This window comes from Dendrobates tinctorius, unplaced genomic scaffold (genome assembly GCF_039654945.1).
Source record: "Dendrobates tinctorius isolate UK_male_01 unplaced genomic scaffold, ASM3965494v1 ptg000230l, whole genome shotgun sequence".
In the NCBI taxonomy this organism is placed as follows: Eukaryota; Metazoa; Chordata; class Amphibia; order Anura; family Dendrobatidae; genus Dendrobates; species Dendrobates tinctorius.
The window spans coordinates 5,913,738-5,930,987 of NW_027361897.1; the positions used below are offsets into that span (position 1 = coordinate 5,913,738).

Here is a 17,250-nt window from a genome sequence, read left to right on the forward strand (position 1 = left end):
ATTTAGGTCTTTTTTTATGTTTATGCAATGAAAACAATTTTATATAAAAAATAATTAATTTTGCATCGTTTTATTCTGCGAGCTATAACTTTTTTATTTTTTCACTGATGATGCTGTATGGCAGCTCGTTTTTTGCGGGACAAGATGACGTTTTCAGCGGTACCATGGATATTTATATGTATATTTTTGATTGCGCGTTATTGCACTTTTTGTTCGGCGGTATGATAATAAATCACTATTTTTTGCTTCGTTTTTATTTTTTAAGGGGTTCACTAAAGGGGTTAACTAATGGGACAGTTTTATAGGGCGGGTCGTTACAGACGCGGCGATACCAAATATGTGTACTTTTATTGTTTTTTTTTTTTTTTTATTTCCAAAAAATGAATTTATTAGGGAATATTTTTTTTTTTTTAATTTTATTTAGCGATTTTTTTTTTTTTTTTTTTTTTATTTTTTTTTTACTTTATTACATTGTCCTAGGTGGGACATCACTGTCCTGTGACAGATCAGCGATCTGTCACAGGCATTAAAGCAGACTTCCTCATGCCTGCGCTTTGCAGGCACTGAGGAAGCCTGCTTCCTGCAGGCCCCAGAAGGTCCCCGTCGCCAGCTTGGATTCGGGGGACCTGCAGGGATGGAGCCCCCCGCAGCAGCGCTGCACATTGTGCTGCTGTGGGGGGCTCAGGGAAGGACGGAGGGAGCCCCCTCCCTGCCGATGCTTCCCTTTAACCCCCGGTACACCGCGATCGTGTTTGATCGCGGTGTGCAAGGGGTTAATGTGTCAGGGGCGGTCCGTGACCGCCCCTGACACATTGTGCCGGGTGTCAGCTGTGATAATCAGCTGACACCTGGCCGCGATCAGCAGCGCTCACCACATGGGCGCCGCTGATCGCTGTGATGAACTATCCCGTCCCTGGGAATTAAGTCCCAGGGCACATGGACGGGATAGTACGTCACGTGACAGAAAGGGGTTAAAAGAAAAAAAAAGCTTCTACCTCAGCAATGTTTTCATTTTGCTTTACCTGAAGCATATTCTAAGGCCGGAGTCACACACAACGTATAAAAAATCGTTCCATTTTTCACGAACCAGAATCGCACAAATGTTTCATGAACAGTGATCCCGTATGTCATCCGATTGTCATGTGAGGATGCGATTTTCTCGTATGTAGCATCCGTGTGACATCTAGGTCGCCCTCCCAGGGCTGTGGGGTACTCGGTACCGGGCCCGATGAACCTCAATGGGAGATGTCACGGCAGCTGGGACCCGGCCCGTGGCCCTGGGTGCCCATTGTAACGAAGGGGAAATGTTCAGTGTGAATGAATAAGTCGTGACGCCACCTGTGGTGTTCGGCAATGAAGATGTTAAGCCGACGCTGCAGACAGATCCTCTGGGAGAGATGGTGTGGTGCAGTAATGATGTTATAGCCCTCCACAGGCAGGGCTGTAGTCCCAGGGCAGAGTAGGTGAAGTGACACTTAGATGGTGTAGTGTCGGGCGCAGGGGATGTAGCAGTGCCGGGCAGGTTAACGCAGGAATAAGTGGAAGACACCAGGGCATGTAGTTCCAAAGCTTTACTCACAGTCTGTTGTGGCACAAGAGCCCGCATCCGTGCCGTGTCCTCCAGGTGAGGAGCTCAGCCAACTTCCAGGCAAGATGAAGTACTCCTTTCCAACACTCCGCCAACATATGTGACTTTTCTGAACATCTCCCTTTTGCGCCTATAGTGAAGTACTCGGAGTACTGAGTTACACTTGAGTTCCTCCTGTCAGATGTTCCTATGAACTCTACTTGTACGGCAGACAGCTGTAGCCTGCTTCGGGGACTCCTTGCTACCAAGTCCCAGCTCACTATTGTTGCTGTTGTGCCCCCAAGTCTGGTGTGGGAATAAAGCGGTGACAAGTTCTATTCCTCCGGTGTCTGCTGCAGGACCATTAGTATCCATACAACCTCGGGGACCGGACCCCGACCTTGCGCTGTGAACTTGAGAAGGGTCCTGCTCTAACCCTAATCCTTAGTCCTCCTCTCCTTATGTTCCATACTAATCCTTCCTTCTTATGGAGAGAGTCAGGCTTTCCTTCAATGTCTCTTTCCTGTTCCAGCGGACCCAGGTCACTGAGGTCGGCTGCAGCACTTCCTTCATCCATCCCACTCAGAGGATCTTCACTCCTCCTCTCACTCTGTCAGACTGACAGAATCCTAAACTCTTCCCGCTCTTTTGATGCAAAACCTAAACTCCACCCGCCTCCCAGCGCGCTTCGTGTTCCAAGAAGGGAGCCACCAAAGGGTGCTTTGCTACACTACTATGTTGTGTGGGATGCAGTTGTTGGAGTGTGGTCAGGTGTCTACACCTTACCTGGATGGTGGGGTACCACACCTCAAGAGGAGGTGCAGTACCTCTGTGGCGACTGAACCCTCAGGGGCGCCACACATCCGTATGGCATCCGTATGATGAAATTTTCTCGACAGCTTGCAAAATGGACAAATAATGGAGCCCAATTACAAGTTAAAACACAAACGAAAGAATAGATATATACACAGAGAATACATAGATATATATATATATATATATATATATATCTATCTATCTATACACATACATGTCATTGAGACAACATATATATATATATACTGCTCAAAAAAAATAAAGGGAACACTAAACAATACAATGTATTGTTTAGTGTTCCTTTAATTTTATGGGCAGTATATATATTTACAGTTCATAGAGTTCTACATAGCATAATAACCGCTAAATCAATTGCCGGCTTCTGTAAAATCAATACAAAACCCGACATGAAATGACACGACGCTGCATGCAGATCTGCTGGGACTGATGGTAGGGTGCAGCAAGGGTGTAAAAGCTCCCCACAGGTGAAGCTATAGTCCCAGGGCAGTGTAGAGGTGGATGGCACGGTGATGTAGCAGTGCCGTAAGGGTAGGAAGCAGGCAAGACACAGCGGGTGCAATTTCTGTACCTTTACTTGATAATTGCAGTCCAGGGTCCTGATTACAGATGGTAATGGAGCAGGTTAGCCTGGAAGCAACTCAGGTAATTTTCTCTCAGCAGACGGGCTGTGCAGTCTCCTTCCCTAGCGCTTTTTTGAATGAAGTACTCCAAGTACAGAGTTACACTGAAGTTCCTCCTGTCAGATGTTCCCAAGAACCTTACTTGCACGGCAGAGAGCTGTAGCCTCTCTCGGGGACTCCTCGCTCTTGAGTCCTGGCTCACTATCCAAGCTGCTGTTGTGCTTCAAGTCTTAGATGGGAGTAGGGCATTTACAGCCTCCTACTCCTCTGGTATTTGTTGTAGGATCGTTAGTATCCGTACAACCGTGGAGACCAGGCTCCAGTTCATGTGCTCACTGTGAGGGAGCTCTCCTTTCCCAGCTCAACCTCCCAGCTTCTCTCTTCACGTCTGCACACTTCACCCTCCGCAGACTAACTGACCACTCTTTCCTCCTGGCCCTCAGAGAGCACTCCTCCCCCCTAATCCTGGTTCAGAGTTCCCCCTGCTGGCCTGGAGTGGAACTGTGTTGCATGTATGGATTGACTGCAAGAGAGACCCATCATTGCCTCCAAGCCTGGCATTACCCTCCCCAGGAGGAAGGCAAAGCCACTGTGGCGGCCATACACCTGGGGGCGCCACATTTACATTAAAGTTCTGGATCATTCAGTGTCCATGATCTCCACAGTTCACTAAGAAAAACGCTGCCAATTAAACTGGGTAGCAAAACTGGAAAACATCATGATAACAAAAAAAAAATAGAAAAACAAGCACAATGGTGCAAATACCCTCCTGGGTAACAAAGTTAGTTATCTTTAGTGTTGGTGGGCCCCTCCTGGGGTACTGGAAGCTGATGACTTGGGCTGCTTCCAGGGAAAAACTTGTGAGCATCCTCTTCCTGTTTACTGTCGACAAATTGCAGGTATTTTTTTTCTCCTGGAGTGAGGTTGGCATCTGCCTGTATAGGTAGCACATCAACTGCTGCTGGTGGTATTTCTGCTGCCAGTGACTCTGCAGGAGTTGCAGCTGGTACCGAAAGATATGGCTCCTCAATTTCAGGTGGTACCACAGTTAGCGGTGCTGCTGCCCTGGTTTTCGGCCTAATGTCTGGTGGTCGCTTATAGGGTGAAACGCGAGGATCGTGAATCTCTGGAAGGGGGAACCCATGATGCATAGTAACACCCATCAGCTGCTCAGACTGCTCTGCTGAGATCAGAAGATGTCGAATGGGGCGCGCCTGCTCCAGCCTTACTCTTTTCAGCAGGGACTTTTTCCATTTCCCCATCGCAGTCAGCTTAGTGCTTTTAAATTGAGAGCACAGCTCATCTAATTGTCCCATGTGGAGTTCAAGCATGCCGGCCTCAGTACCCGAAAACTCAAGAGACAACCTGTTGGGAGGGGTGGTAGTCATACCTGGAGCCTCCCGGCGGTGTACGACGTTCACCAGCGCTGCTGGACCCAAGGTCGGGGATGATGGTGGGGTAGATGGCGGCTCCGGATCCGCAGGGGTCTCCGGTGGGACCTGTGCAGCCGCGACAGGTCCAGGTTGGGGCTCAGCTTCCTCCGCTCCGGCTCCCAGGTCTTCAGGGAGCTCCTCCCGACAGGCCGCGCTCTGCGCTGCTGGCAGCATGCAGGTGGACACAGGCTCACAATGGTGAGGGTACCGGACATGGAGGTACCGATGGTGTGGGCCCCCCCGGGCGTGCTGCCAGTTCAACATCCAGAGCGCCTCCTGCCTCAGCCGTAAACGGTTTGTCAGCTGGGTGATCTCAGCCTCCAGCTGCTGGTGGTCCATCTTGGAAGTCGGATTGGAGCCTTCAGCCATTGCGCCGGGGAGGTTCAGCTCAACCTCCTTGCGCTCTTCGGGCCTCCCTCCTTCTTCTATCATGGCGTTCTCTCCTTCTTCTTCCTGTCTAGACTCTTTTCCCGCCACCGGCTCTCGCTCCTCCTTCTGGGGGCGGCGTCTTCTTCCTACTCCTCCATACCAGACCAGTATACGAACCCCCCGGGGGGTGGGCCATGTTGTAGTTGCATAGACGTTCAGGCAGGGGAGGCCCAGGACAGTTCGCGGTCTTTTCTTAGGACCACCCATATTGTCACGCCCCCTTCTTCTCCGCGCCGGCGGCCATTTTTAGAGACCATTTTACAGTCTATTAATTTGGTTATTCTGCACATTCTCAGCAATGTTTAAGTAGAATAGATCTTAGGCACACAGAACCTGGTGGCACCGGGCTTCGTCGTCCTGTTCGTGACGCCAAAGTTGGGTCGCCCTCCCAGGGCTGTGGGGTGCTCGGTACCGGGCCCGATGAACCTCAATGGGAGATGTCAGGGCAGCTGGGACCCAGCCCGTGGCCCTGGGCGCCCATTGTAACAAAGGGGAAATGTTCAGTGTGAATGAATAAGTCGTGACGCCACCTGTGGTGTTCGGCAATGAAGATGTTAAGCTGACGCTGCAGACAGATCCTCTGGGACAGATGGTGTGGTGCAGCAATGATGTTATAGCCCTCCACAGGCAGGGCTGTAGTCCCAGGGCAGAGTAGGTGTAGTGTCGGGCGTAGGGGATGTAACAGTGCCGGGCAGGTTGACGCAGGAATAAGTGGAAGACACCAGGGCATGTAGTTCCAAAGCTTTACTCACAGTCTGTTGTGGCACAAGAGCCCACATCCGTGCCGTGTCCTCCAAGTGAGGAGCTCAGCCAACTTCCAGGCAAGATGAAGTACTCCTTTCCAACACTCCACCAACATATGTGCCTTTTCTGAACATCTCCCTTTTGCGCCTATAGTGAAGTACTCTGAGTACTGAGTTACACTGGAGTTCGTCCTGTCAGATGTTCCTATGAACTCTACTTATACGGCAGACAGCTGTAGCCTGCTTCGGGGACTCCTTGCTACCAAGTCCCAGCTCACTATCATTGCTGTTGTGCCCCCAAGTCTGGTGTGGGAATAAAGCGGTGACAACTTCTATTCCTCCGGTGTCTGCTGCAGGACCATTAGTATCCATACAACCTCAGGGACCGGACCCTGGCCTTGCGCTGTGAACTTGAGAAGGGTTCTGCTCTAACCCTAATCCTTAGTCCTCCTCTCCTTATGTTCCATACTAATCCTTCTTTCTTATGGAGAGAGTCAGGCTTTCCTTCAATTTCTCTTTCCTGTGCCAGCGGACCCAGGTCACTGAGGTCGGTTGCAGCACTTCCTTCATCCATCCCACTCAGGGGATCTTCACTCTTCCTCTCACTCTGTCAGACTGACTGAATCCTAAACTCTTCCCGCTCTTTTGATGCAAAACCTAAACTCCACCCGCCTCCCAGCACGCTTGGTGTTCCAAGCAGGGAGCCACCAAAGAGTGCTTTGCTACACTACTATGTTGTGTGGGATGCAGTTGTTGGAGTGTGGTCGGGTGTCTACACCTTACCTGGATGGTGGGGTACCACACCTCAAGAGGAGGTGCAGTACCTCTGTGGCGACTGAACCCTCAGGGGCGCCACACATCCGTATGGCATCCGTATGATGATATTTTCTCGACAGCTTGCAAAATGGACAAATAATGGAGCCCAATTACAAGTTAAAACACAAACGAAAGAGTAGATATATACACAGAGAATACATATATATATATATATATATATATATATATATATATATCTATACACATACATACATGTCATTGAGACAACATATATATATATACTGCTCAAAAAAAATAAAGGGAACACTAAACAATACAATGTATTGTTTAAAGTCCTTTAATTTTATGGGCAGTATATATATTTACAGTTCATAGAGTTCTACATAGCATAATAACCGCTAAATCAATTGCCGGCTTCTGTAAAATCAATACAAAACCCGACATGAAATGACACATGGCTTACATACAGTAAACCATTTCATTTAGTTTTTTTATGTCTTTGATTAATAATTAGATTAGGGTATGTGTGTAAAATTTTGGACATGTATGTGTTAAATTAACGGGTAAATTCGTTGAAAAAAATTGCGTGGGCTCCCGCAGTAATTTCTTCGCCAGAGAGGGAAAGCCAGTGAGTGAGGGCAGATATTAACAGCCTAGAGAGGGACCATTGTTTTTGCCCCCCCCCCGACTAAAAGAATCTGCCTCCAGACACCCCAGAAAAGGCGCATCTATAAGATGCACCTTTTGTGGCACTTAGCCTCTCTATTCCCATTGCCTATAGCGGTGGCTCATGGGTTAAGACATATAACAAACTAAATTAAATGAAATGGTTTACCGTATGTAAACTATATGTCATTTCATGTCGGGTTTTGTAATAATTTTACAGAAGCCGGCAATTGATTTAGCGGCTATTATGCTATGTAGAACTCTATGAAATATATATATATATACACTCACTGGCCACTTTATTAGGTACACCTGTCCAACTGTGTGTTAAGACTTAATTTCTAATCAGCCAATCACATGGCGGCAACTCAGTGCATTTAGGCATGTAGACATGGTCAAGACAATCTCCTGCAGTTCAAACCGAGCATCAGTATGGGGAAGAAAGGTGATTTGAGTGCCTTTGAACGTGGCATGATTGTTGGTGCCAGAAGGGCTGGTCTGAGAATTTCAGAAACTGCTGATCTACTGGGATTTTCACGCACAACCATCTCTAGGGTTTACAGAGAATGGTCTGAAAAAGAAAAAAAATCCAGTGAGCGGCAGTTCTGTGGCCGGAAATGCCATGTTGATGCCAGAGGTCAGAGGAGAATGGGCAGACTGGTTCGAGCTGATAGAAAGGCAACAGTGACTCAAATTGCCACCCGTTACAACCAAGGTAGGCAGAAGAGCATCTCTGAACGCACAGTGCGTCGAACTTTGAGGCAGATGGGCTACAGCAGCAGAAGACCACACTGGGTACCACTCCTCTCAGCTAAGAACAGGAAACTGAGGCTACAATTTGCACAAGCTCATCGAAATTGGACAGTAGAAGATTGGAAAAACGTTGCCTGGTCTGATGAGTCTCGATTTCTGCTGCGACATTCAGATGGTAGGGTCAGAATTTGGCGTAAACAACATGAAAGCATGGATCCATCCTGCCTTGTATCAACGGTTCAGGCTGGTGGTGGTGGTGTCATGGTGTGGGGAATTTTTTCTGGGCACTCTTTGGGCCCCTTGGTACCAATTGAGCATCGTTGCAACGCCACAGCCTACCTGAGTATTGTTGCTGACCATGTCCATCCCTTTATGACCACAATGTACCCAACATCTGATGGCTACTTTCAGCAGGATAATGCGCCATGTCATAAAGCTCGAATCATCTCAGATTGGTTTCTTGAACATGACAATGAGTTTACTGTACTCAAATGGCCTCCTCAGTCACCAGATCTCAATCCAATAGAGCATCTTTGGGATGTGGTGGAACGGGAGATTCGCATCAGGGATGTGCAGCTGACAAATCTGCGCCAACTGTGTGATGCCATCATGTCAATATGGTCCAAAATCTCTGAGGAGTGCTTCCAGCACCTTGTTGAATCTCTGCCACGAAGAATTGAGGCAGTTCTGAAGGCAAAAGGGGGTCCAACCCCTTACTAGCATGGTGTACCTAATAAAGTGGCCAGTGAGTGTATATATATACTGTGTGTGTGTGTGTGTGTGTGTGTGTGTGTGTGTGTGTGTGTGTGTATATATATATATATATATATATATATATTAGCTGAAGAGCCCGGCGCTGCCCGGGCATAGTAACTAACTGTGGTTAGTTGTAGCAAATTATAATTATCCTCCATCCCATAGTCCCGTGCCTATATACCCATCACACATCCTCCATCCCATAGTCCCATGCCCATATACCCATCATACATCCTCCATCCCATAGTCCCATGCCCATACACCCATCATACGTATTTGCATCCCATAGTTGAGTGCCCATATACCCATCATACATATCCGCCATCCCATAGGCCCGTGCCCATATACCCATCATACATATCCTCCATCCCATAGTCCAGTGCCCATATACCCATCACACATCCTCCATCCCATAGTCCCATTCCCATATACCCATCATACATATTCTCCATCCCATAGTCCCATGCCCATATACCCATCATACATATTCGCCATCCCATAGTCGAGTGCCCATATACCCATCACACATCCTTCATCTGATAGTCCCAAGCCCATATACCCATCATACATATCCTCCATCCCATAGTCCCGTGCCCATATACCCATCATACATATCCGCCATCCCATAGTCCCGTGCCCATATACATATCCGCCATCCCATAGTCCCATGTCCATATACCCGTCATACATATCCTCCATCCCACAGTCCAGTGCCCATATACCCATCACACATCCTCCATCCCATAGTCAGCCATTATGACATCATAATGAGTGGCGGCGGGGCTTGCGACCTTTGATGACATCAGCGTCGCCATGGCAACCATTGTGACATCATAATGAGGGGCGGGGCTTGATACACACACACTGCTTCCCCAGTATGCAAATAGGGGCATTGTGACATCACAATGAGGGGCGGGGCTTGACGCGCACACACACTTTTTCCCCCAGTATGTAGATAGGGGCAAAATTGTTTGGTGAATTGGAACGCGCCGGGTTAAAATTTCGCCTCACAACATAGCTTAGGACGCTCTCGGGTTCCAGACGTGTGACTGTGCCAAATTTTGTGGCTGTAGCTGTGACGGTGCGGATGCCTATCCTGGACATACACATACACACACACACGCACACATACATACACATATACATACACACTTTGAGCTTTATGTATTAGATGTGTCTATATCTATTCTTTCTATTCTTTATTTAACATGTCAGTGTGATTTTACTGTATCGTAAAGTGAGTTGCCAGCTTTTGTTAAAGGACGCCGATGCGTATTTCTCGCAAAAGGGTCCGTGTGTAATCTGATTTTTTTCTCGCACCGATAGAATTGCATTGACGGATGATGGGAGCTGCCCCATAGATTAACATTGGTCCGAGTGCTATGCGATTTTTTTCTCACACAGCACTCGTCCATATTTCTCGCTAGTGTTACTCCGGCCTAATACAGATAACTGAAGAGCACTTACAGGGAATGCTTCATGCAAAATACCAGCTTATTCTGGGGATTACGTTTAACCTATGTCATGTGTTTTAACCTGATTGTAAAGAATGTAGTCAAATATAATCAGTGTCGGTCAGGATCCCTGCCGTTTCCTGATCACGCAGTGTAACAACCCTGCTGGCATCACTGCATGGCCTCCCATCCCCGCACTCCAATTTACTCACTGCTTCAGGTCATGCGGTGATTTCTGTCTGCTGCCAGCTCCATGCGCTATGCCTCTTGTTTTCCTGCTTTCTGTCTTCATGTTTCCTGACTGTGTGTATAGGGGGGAGGCGCCTGAACTCTCTACTTCTTATGCAGTCAGGGTGCACCGGTCTAAGATGTCCCTGACCAATCACCTGGAGCCCTTTACTATATAGGGTAATCACACCCGCTAACCCTTGCCTGTGCAATGTCTCTACCCAGTTAGCTCCTTGCTACTGAGGAAGCCAGGCCCTGTCCTTTGTCTTGCCTTCCTTGAGAGGCTTTACTCCTAGCTTTTCTTGTACACTCTGAGTGCCCACTAGGAGGCTTATATCCTGGTCCCTGTCTTGTCCTAGCCTTGTCTGAGTAATTGCCTGTTACTTCTCTGCTTGCCCTCCAGGAGGCTGAATATCCTGGTTCCTGTATCCTTTGGTCCCTGTACATTGTCTCATACTGTTTCCCTGTCTGAACTCTGCCTTACCTCTGCCTGTCAGTCTCCTTGTCTGTGGTTCCTTCCCTGCTGTGTCTTTCCCTGTGTCCTCCCTGTCTTACCTTGCACTCTTGCAAGCTCCGCCTACCTGGCACTCTTGCAAGCTCCGCTTACCTGGCACTCTTGCAAGCTCCGCCTACCTGGCACTCTTGCAAGTTGACACGCGGCCACTCTCACATTGTTGCTCATCATGTGTTTTACACACATCTAAGTAGAGCGCTTTTGAGCAGCAGATCCTCACGTGTATTGTCTATTGCCTCCATATCTTATTACAGTCTAGTATACTAAATATTGCTTGTTATAAAACATCTCTTAATCAGGTGATGAATTTGACTCTTATACCTTAACATTAGCTGATTCATTGTGTTCCAGCACATTAAAGCTTTTTACAATAACACCTGGCTCGAAAGATACGGAGAATCTCTTCCATCAAGCTCATTAACCATTTTATATTCCTTGACTGTGTCGATATTTGCAATTGGTGGCATGTTGGGGTCGCTCCTTGTTGGTGTTCTGGTCTCCAGATTTGGACGGTAAGATTTTCCTTCCACTTTCTGCCATGTTTCTTTATACCTTTGTCGGAGTGGTCCCAAAATTGGTCTATATTCTATATTGGCTCATGGCTGATCTATTGATGTTTCCCAATGTTTAGGTCAAGATTTAGCAGGGACCCTTTGCAGACCCCACTGCCTACTGACAATGGGAAGACTAATGCTTAAGGGTCGATTTAATGTTTTCCTCTTCTATCTTCTTTTTTACTTTTCTGTCAAGCAGGCCATATGAATGTTTTTTTGTTTGATTTTTTTTTTGCGAACAAGTTATTTTGATTTGCACCATTAATTTTACAATATAATGTCCTGACAAACTGGAAATAAATTCCAATTCCACCATTATTCGTTTTTTCAAATACTGCAGTGCCAAATTTGTGTGCTTTTATATTATTTTAGCAGCTTTAAAAAAAATTCTGCAATAGGTAAATTTAAAAAAAAAAAATGAATCCCATAAATTAATTTTGGTTTGTGTTGTCATTTTCCCAAGTCCATATCTTATTTTTATTTTAGCATCGATATAGCTGTGTGAGGGCTTGTTTTTTTTCTGTGCTGACCTGTATTTTTAATAGTACTATTTTGGGGTACAAATAGGTTTTCATTGCTTTTTCTTGGAGGAGGTGCAGTGAGTAAAAAAACAGCATTCCCACCCCCCGTTAGGATATGTGCACACGTTGCGGATTCTGGTGTAGATCCGCAGCGGATTTGACCCTGCGGATCCGCAGCAGATTCCGCTGCGGTGTACAGTACCATTTTAACCAATAGAATCTAAAAAATGCTGTGCACGTGCTGCAGAAAATTCCACGCAGATTTGCTGCGCTTTATTTTCTGCAGCATGTCAATTCTTTGTACAGATTCCGCTGCGTTTTTACACCTCTTCCATTATAGGAATCCGCAGGTGTAAAAACGCAGGTGAAATCCGCACAAAATCTGCAGAAAATCCGCAGGAAATCTGCACTAAATCCGCAGGTAAAACGCAGGTCATTTTACCTGCAGATTTAGCAAAATCTGCACAGAAAAATACGCAATGGAATCTGCAACGTGTGCACACACCTTTAAGATATTTACCTTACAGGATAGAAAAATATATATTTAAACAGATCAGACTTCAGACTTTAACAAACATGGGAATATTAAATATATTTTATTAAATTTATTTTAACTAAATAAGGGTGATTTTACATTTTACATTTTTGCTTTATTTTTCCTTTTATTTTTTAAAACTTTTATTTTCCTTTTGAGTGTATTTTTTTTTGTTGAGGTTCTGACTGTTTAATTACTTGTACTATAGTGTAATGCTCCTTGGCTTCGTATGCATACCAAAATGGTATTTTCATTGACTTTCAGCAGTCTACTTAGCTGCAGTTGGCACCACACAATCACGTCAAGGGGGGTAAAAAAAAAAAGTTCCACAGGGATCAAGCCTCTTAAATGCTGTAAATCTTTGACAAAAGTATTTAACTGGTTAAGCAACAGCGATTAGAGCTAGCTCTGATTGCTGCTGCTAGAGACAGGTGTTGGCTGTATAATACAGCAGGCACCTGTCATGTATGGAGAGAGTTCAGCTGTTGAGCCCAATGCATACACCCACACTCCTTCCATGACGTAATACTATATCGTTGAGAAGGAGGAGTTTACATGGAGTCTCTGCTGGAACCCTCAGAAATCACCTGATATTTGGGGGGAAACAATCAGTAAGTGTCTTCATTTTCTTGTAGCACCTCCGCAGGAGTATTTGAGTATTACACTGTCCATTCAAATCAATGGGCTTTGTGTAAAATACAGGACAGGTCATCTAAAATCAGGTATATTCTTAGTAATCACGTTCCTCAAGAAATGTGAGGAGCCTCAGAAGAGGTCTCCCTATTTTAACTCCGAAATCCTTAATAAAAGACATGAAAATAGGTTTTCTAAAAAGAACAACCCCTTAAACGCATATAATATTTGCAATATGTTCCCTTTTGTTAGAGTCCCAACTCTTTAAAGTGTATTTGCATAGGTTGGCTCCAGTCTCTGTTCACAGAAGGGTTAACTAAATGGTGGAAAGAAAAAGCCACTTTATCCTTTATCTCCATAGGATTTATTTGTGGTTTGCCATTTCCTGCACAGGACTGATTACATATAACCAATTAATATCCATGGGATAGCAAAGTTGCTCAGAATGCATAGCCTTGCTCTGTATATGATGGGAACATATTGTGACTACCGGAGCAGAATATAGTTTACTTCGAACCTCATCCAAGGCTGCCTGCTATCTTCCATTCCAGATTAACCACTTTCTCACACTATTAACCCAGGCCTCTTCATTTACATAATGGTTTCTGTTAATGGCAAGAGGTTGCACTCGTAGATAATAACAGTTTATACGGCTTTATCATCTGGCTTTGTTTGTGTTTTATTACCATATTATTGTCAGGTGTCATTTTTTTTCCCCTCATATGTAAAGTAATATAATTTCAAGCCATTGCCATTCATAAAATGTATAAGTAGTTGAGGTCTGATTAAATGTGAAAGCTTGTACAGAACTGTGCGGACATACTGTACCTCCATGTGCTTTTGATTTTATATGCAGGTTTTTTCTGTCCCATTCCAGTAGTTCAACAGGAATAATATCTCCATGTTCCATTAGATGTGGTATTATGGAGATATTCTCTCCTAGTACTGTTGCTTCTGTAGTACAGGGGCCGACTGGAGGTGGTCCCTTTCAGCTGCGGAACAGATGGGAGACAAGACACCGAAATCCATTCAATCAGGTCCAAACTTTATTGGGTGTCCTCTTGACATCCACAGCAGACACAACAGCTTCTGCTCCCTGGCCTGGGTACCTGTCACCTTCCTTCTGCGTCTGTTCGACAAGACCCCAGGGTTCCTTCACTGTGGCTGCCGTTAGGCCCACGGCGCTTCCCCCATCTAAGTCTGCCTGCTGCAACACCTATTCACTCTTCGGTGTCCAGCCGTCCTGTACCCCGACCTCCGTTAGTTACTGCCGTCCCGTACTGCATCTGTCCTCCCAGGGTCACCCCCTTCGAGTCACCGTCTCTTTCTCTTCTGTCTTTCCTGAGCTTCTCCTTCCTCTATCCTCTCCTGAGCTCTTCCCACTTCTCTCTTCCTCCTGGGTGTCTGCCCACCCCTGGGACTCTCATTCCTTATATCTCCTCCTTCTGGAAATCACCTTCTCAGTCCCGTAACTCCGCCCACCAAGACTATGCAGTTTCCCTTGCCTTTGGCTTGCTGTTAAGTTCTTCTCTCACTACTCTATAAAAAACTCGGTACTACACCATCTTTCACTAATTCGAGCTGTTGTCCCACACATCTCCATACAAGTCAGAATAAAGCATTGTATACATCATCTCTTTCACATTTCCCTCTTTATCAGACATGTCCATAAGTCAGTCCACCCCCTACACTTAATTTAAGGCAGTAGACATAATTTTATGCATATTAGTGGTTACCTTTAGCTAATGGGATTCCACTAAGCTTCCATCAGCAATATTCATACTTTTATTCATTTCATACCTACATGATATGCAGTTTGCAGACTAATGCAAGCATCTACAAAATTAGCATTATAAATATGAGCACAAACTTCTTTTGTCAATCCCAGATAAAGTATAAGATAACACAATTTTTCTACAGGTCCATGACTATTTTTTCCAGTGTCCAAACATCTCTTTAATGACTTGCAGAAAAGGAACGGTGATCAAAAGCTCTCCATTGGTTTTCACTGCTGGTGCATTGATGGGATTCAGTCGTATAGCAGGGTCTCCCGAAATGGTGATTTTGGGAAGATTCATCACTGGTATTCACTCAGGTAAGTTTAGAGAACAATCTACTGACAAAGCCATTGAAAAATTACTAAAAATTAAATTTTAAACTTTAGTTCACAAACATATTGTACTTGCTATTACACTGACTCTGTTAGATCTTTTATCTGAGGGCAGAATAAAATAGAACGGGACATACTGTGCTTCAGGATTTGTAAATCTCCTCTGATTTGTGTAACGCAGGTGGGTGTGGACTCACTGCGCCACGAGTGGGTTTACTTAGCAGGGCATAACCAAATGACTATTGGGTATTCACTAAAGCCTCTGGTGAGGATTGGCTTTGCCGCTGGTAGTCACCAGGTAGCACTCCTGGGCAATACATGGGTCTGTAGCAGCTGACCAGATGGTCATAAGCACAGTTATAAGGTACACAGGGGCGAGGCAGAGGCGTAGTCAAATGGTCCGAGGTCAGAGCAGGCAGCACAGGATTATTAATAAACGTAGTCGAGGTCAGGAATGGAGAGGTCAAACAGGACGCGTAAACAAGCTGGGTCAGTAACAGTAAGCGAAATAAGGAGGAACACCGGAACCGGTGCTAACAGTATAGGAACCAATGTTCGGGCGGGGAGTGGTAGACAGAGCTGCCTAATAAAGGCCCTGCTAGCATGGTATAGACCGGTGAACCTAATCTCTGTTGGATCTAGCAGGGTTAAATTCCTGCAGAGACTGGCCATGCCCCTCTAAGGCTAATTGAATGTCACAAGCAGAAATAGCAGTGCAGCATGGGGCAGACTAGTGGAATGGCCTCAGAAACCGCACGGTGCACAAAGGAATCATACAAGTTACCGCCGTGACAATTTCGTTTAGTATTTTCATGTACAGTTGAAACAAGAAGTTTACATACATTATATAAAAAGAAACATCTGTATGTTTTTCTCAATATCTGACATGAAATCAGAATAAACCTTTCCCGTTTTGGGTCAATTAGGATTACCATAATTATTGAATGCCAGAAAAATGAGAGGGAGAGACTGTTGTATTACTTACTGCAAAGTTAAAAGTTGATATACACTAAGATTACTATGCCTTTAAACAATTCTGGACTGCCCATATGAAGTCATGTGCTTGGATGCTTCTGTTTTTTTGGCAACACCTGAGCTGATTAGAGACACACCTGTGGATGTATTTTAATGCACACCTGAAACACACTGCTTCTTTGGGAAAGTCTAAAGAAATCAGCCAAGATATCAGGAAGAGAATTGTGGACTTGCAAAAGTCTGGCTCATCCTTGGGTACAATTTCAAGATACCTGAAGATGCCTCGTTCATCTGTACAAACAATTATAAGCAAGGACAAACAAGATGGGAATGTCCAGCCATCATATCGCTCAGGAAGGAGATGGGTTCTGTGTCCCAGAGATTAACATGCTTTGGTCCGAAATGTGCAGATCAACCCAACGACAAAAGCAAAAGACCTTGTGAAGATAATGCTGGAAGCTGATAAGTGTGTCAATATCCACAGTGAAACGAGTACTGTATCAACATGAGCTGAAAAGCCACTCTGCCAGGAACAAGCCATTACTCCAAAAGAAACATAAAAAAGCCAGATTAATGTTTGCAAATGCACACAGGAACAAAGACCTTAATTTTTGGAGACGTGCTGTGGTCTGATGAAGCTAAAATTTAACTTCTGGGCATAATGACCATCGTTCCGTTTGGAGGAAAATGGAGAAGCTTGAAAGCCTAAGAACACCATCCCAATTGTGAAACTAGAGGGTGGCAGCATCATGTTGTGGGGTTGTTTTGCTGCAGGAGGGACTGGGGCACTTCACAAAATAGATGGCGTTAGGAGAAAAGAAGATTACATGGCAATACTGAAGCAACATCTCAAGACATCGGTCAGGAAGTTAAAGCTTGGACGGAAATGGGTCTTCCAAATGGCCAATGACCAGAAGTATACTGCCAAAATGGTAACAAAGTGGTTTAAAGATGACAAAGTCAATTTTTTGGAGTGGCCATCACAGAGCCCTGATCTCAATCCTATTGAAAATTTATGGGCAAAGCTGAAAAGGCCGATGCGAGCAAGGCGACCCACAAACCTGGATCACTTAAACCAGTTTTGTCAGGAGGAATGGGCCCAAATTCTGACCAACTATTGTGAGAAGCCTGTGGAAAGAATTCCC

At 45.4% G+C, this 17,250-nt stretch overlaps 1 protein-coding gene across 8 annotated transcripts in view; it reads left to right on the forward strand.

Annotated features, from left to right (window-relative positions):
- The window catches only part of LOC141059692 (solute carrier family 2, facilitated glucose transporter member 9-like), a 198,832-nt gene that overhangs the window by 64,594 nt on the left and 116,988 nt on the right, over positions 1–17,250 (forward strand). For 3 of the 8 annotated variants that reach the window (XM_073555800.1, XM_073555802.1, XM_073555801.1), the window contains 2 exons: positions 11,129–11,289; positions 14,991–15,115. In XM_073555800.1, the coding sequence (XP_073411901.1) occupies positions 11,129–11,289; positions 14,991–15,115 (286 nt within the window). Of the gene's footprint in view, positions 1–11,109; positions 11,290–14,940; positions 15,116–17,250 lie in introns of all 8 variants that reach the window. The other 5 variants (XM_073555806.1, XM_073555804.1, XM_073555805.1 and 2 more) reach the window with 3 other exon arrangements.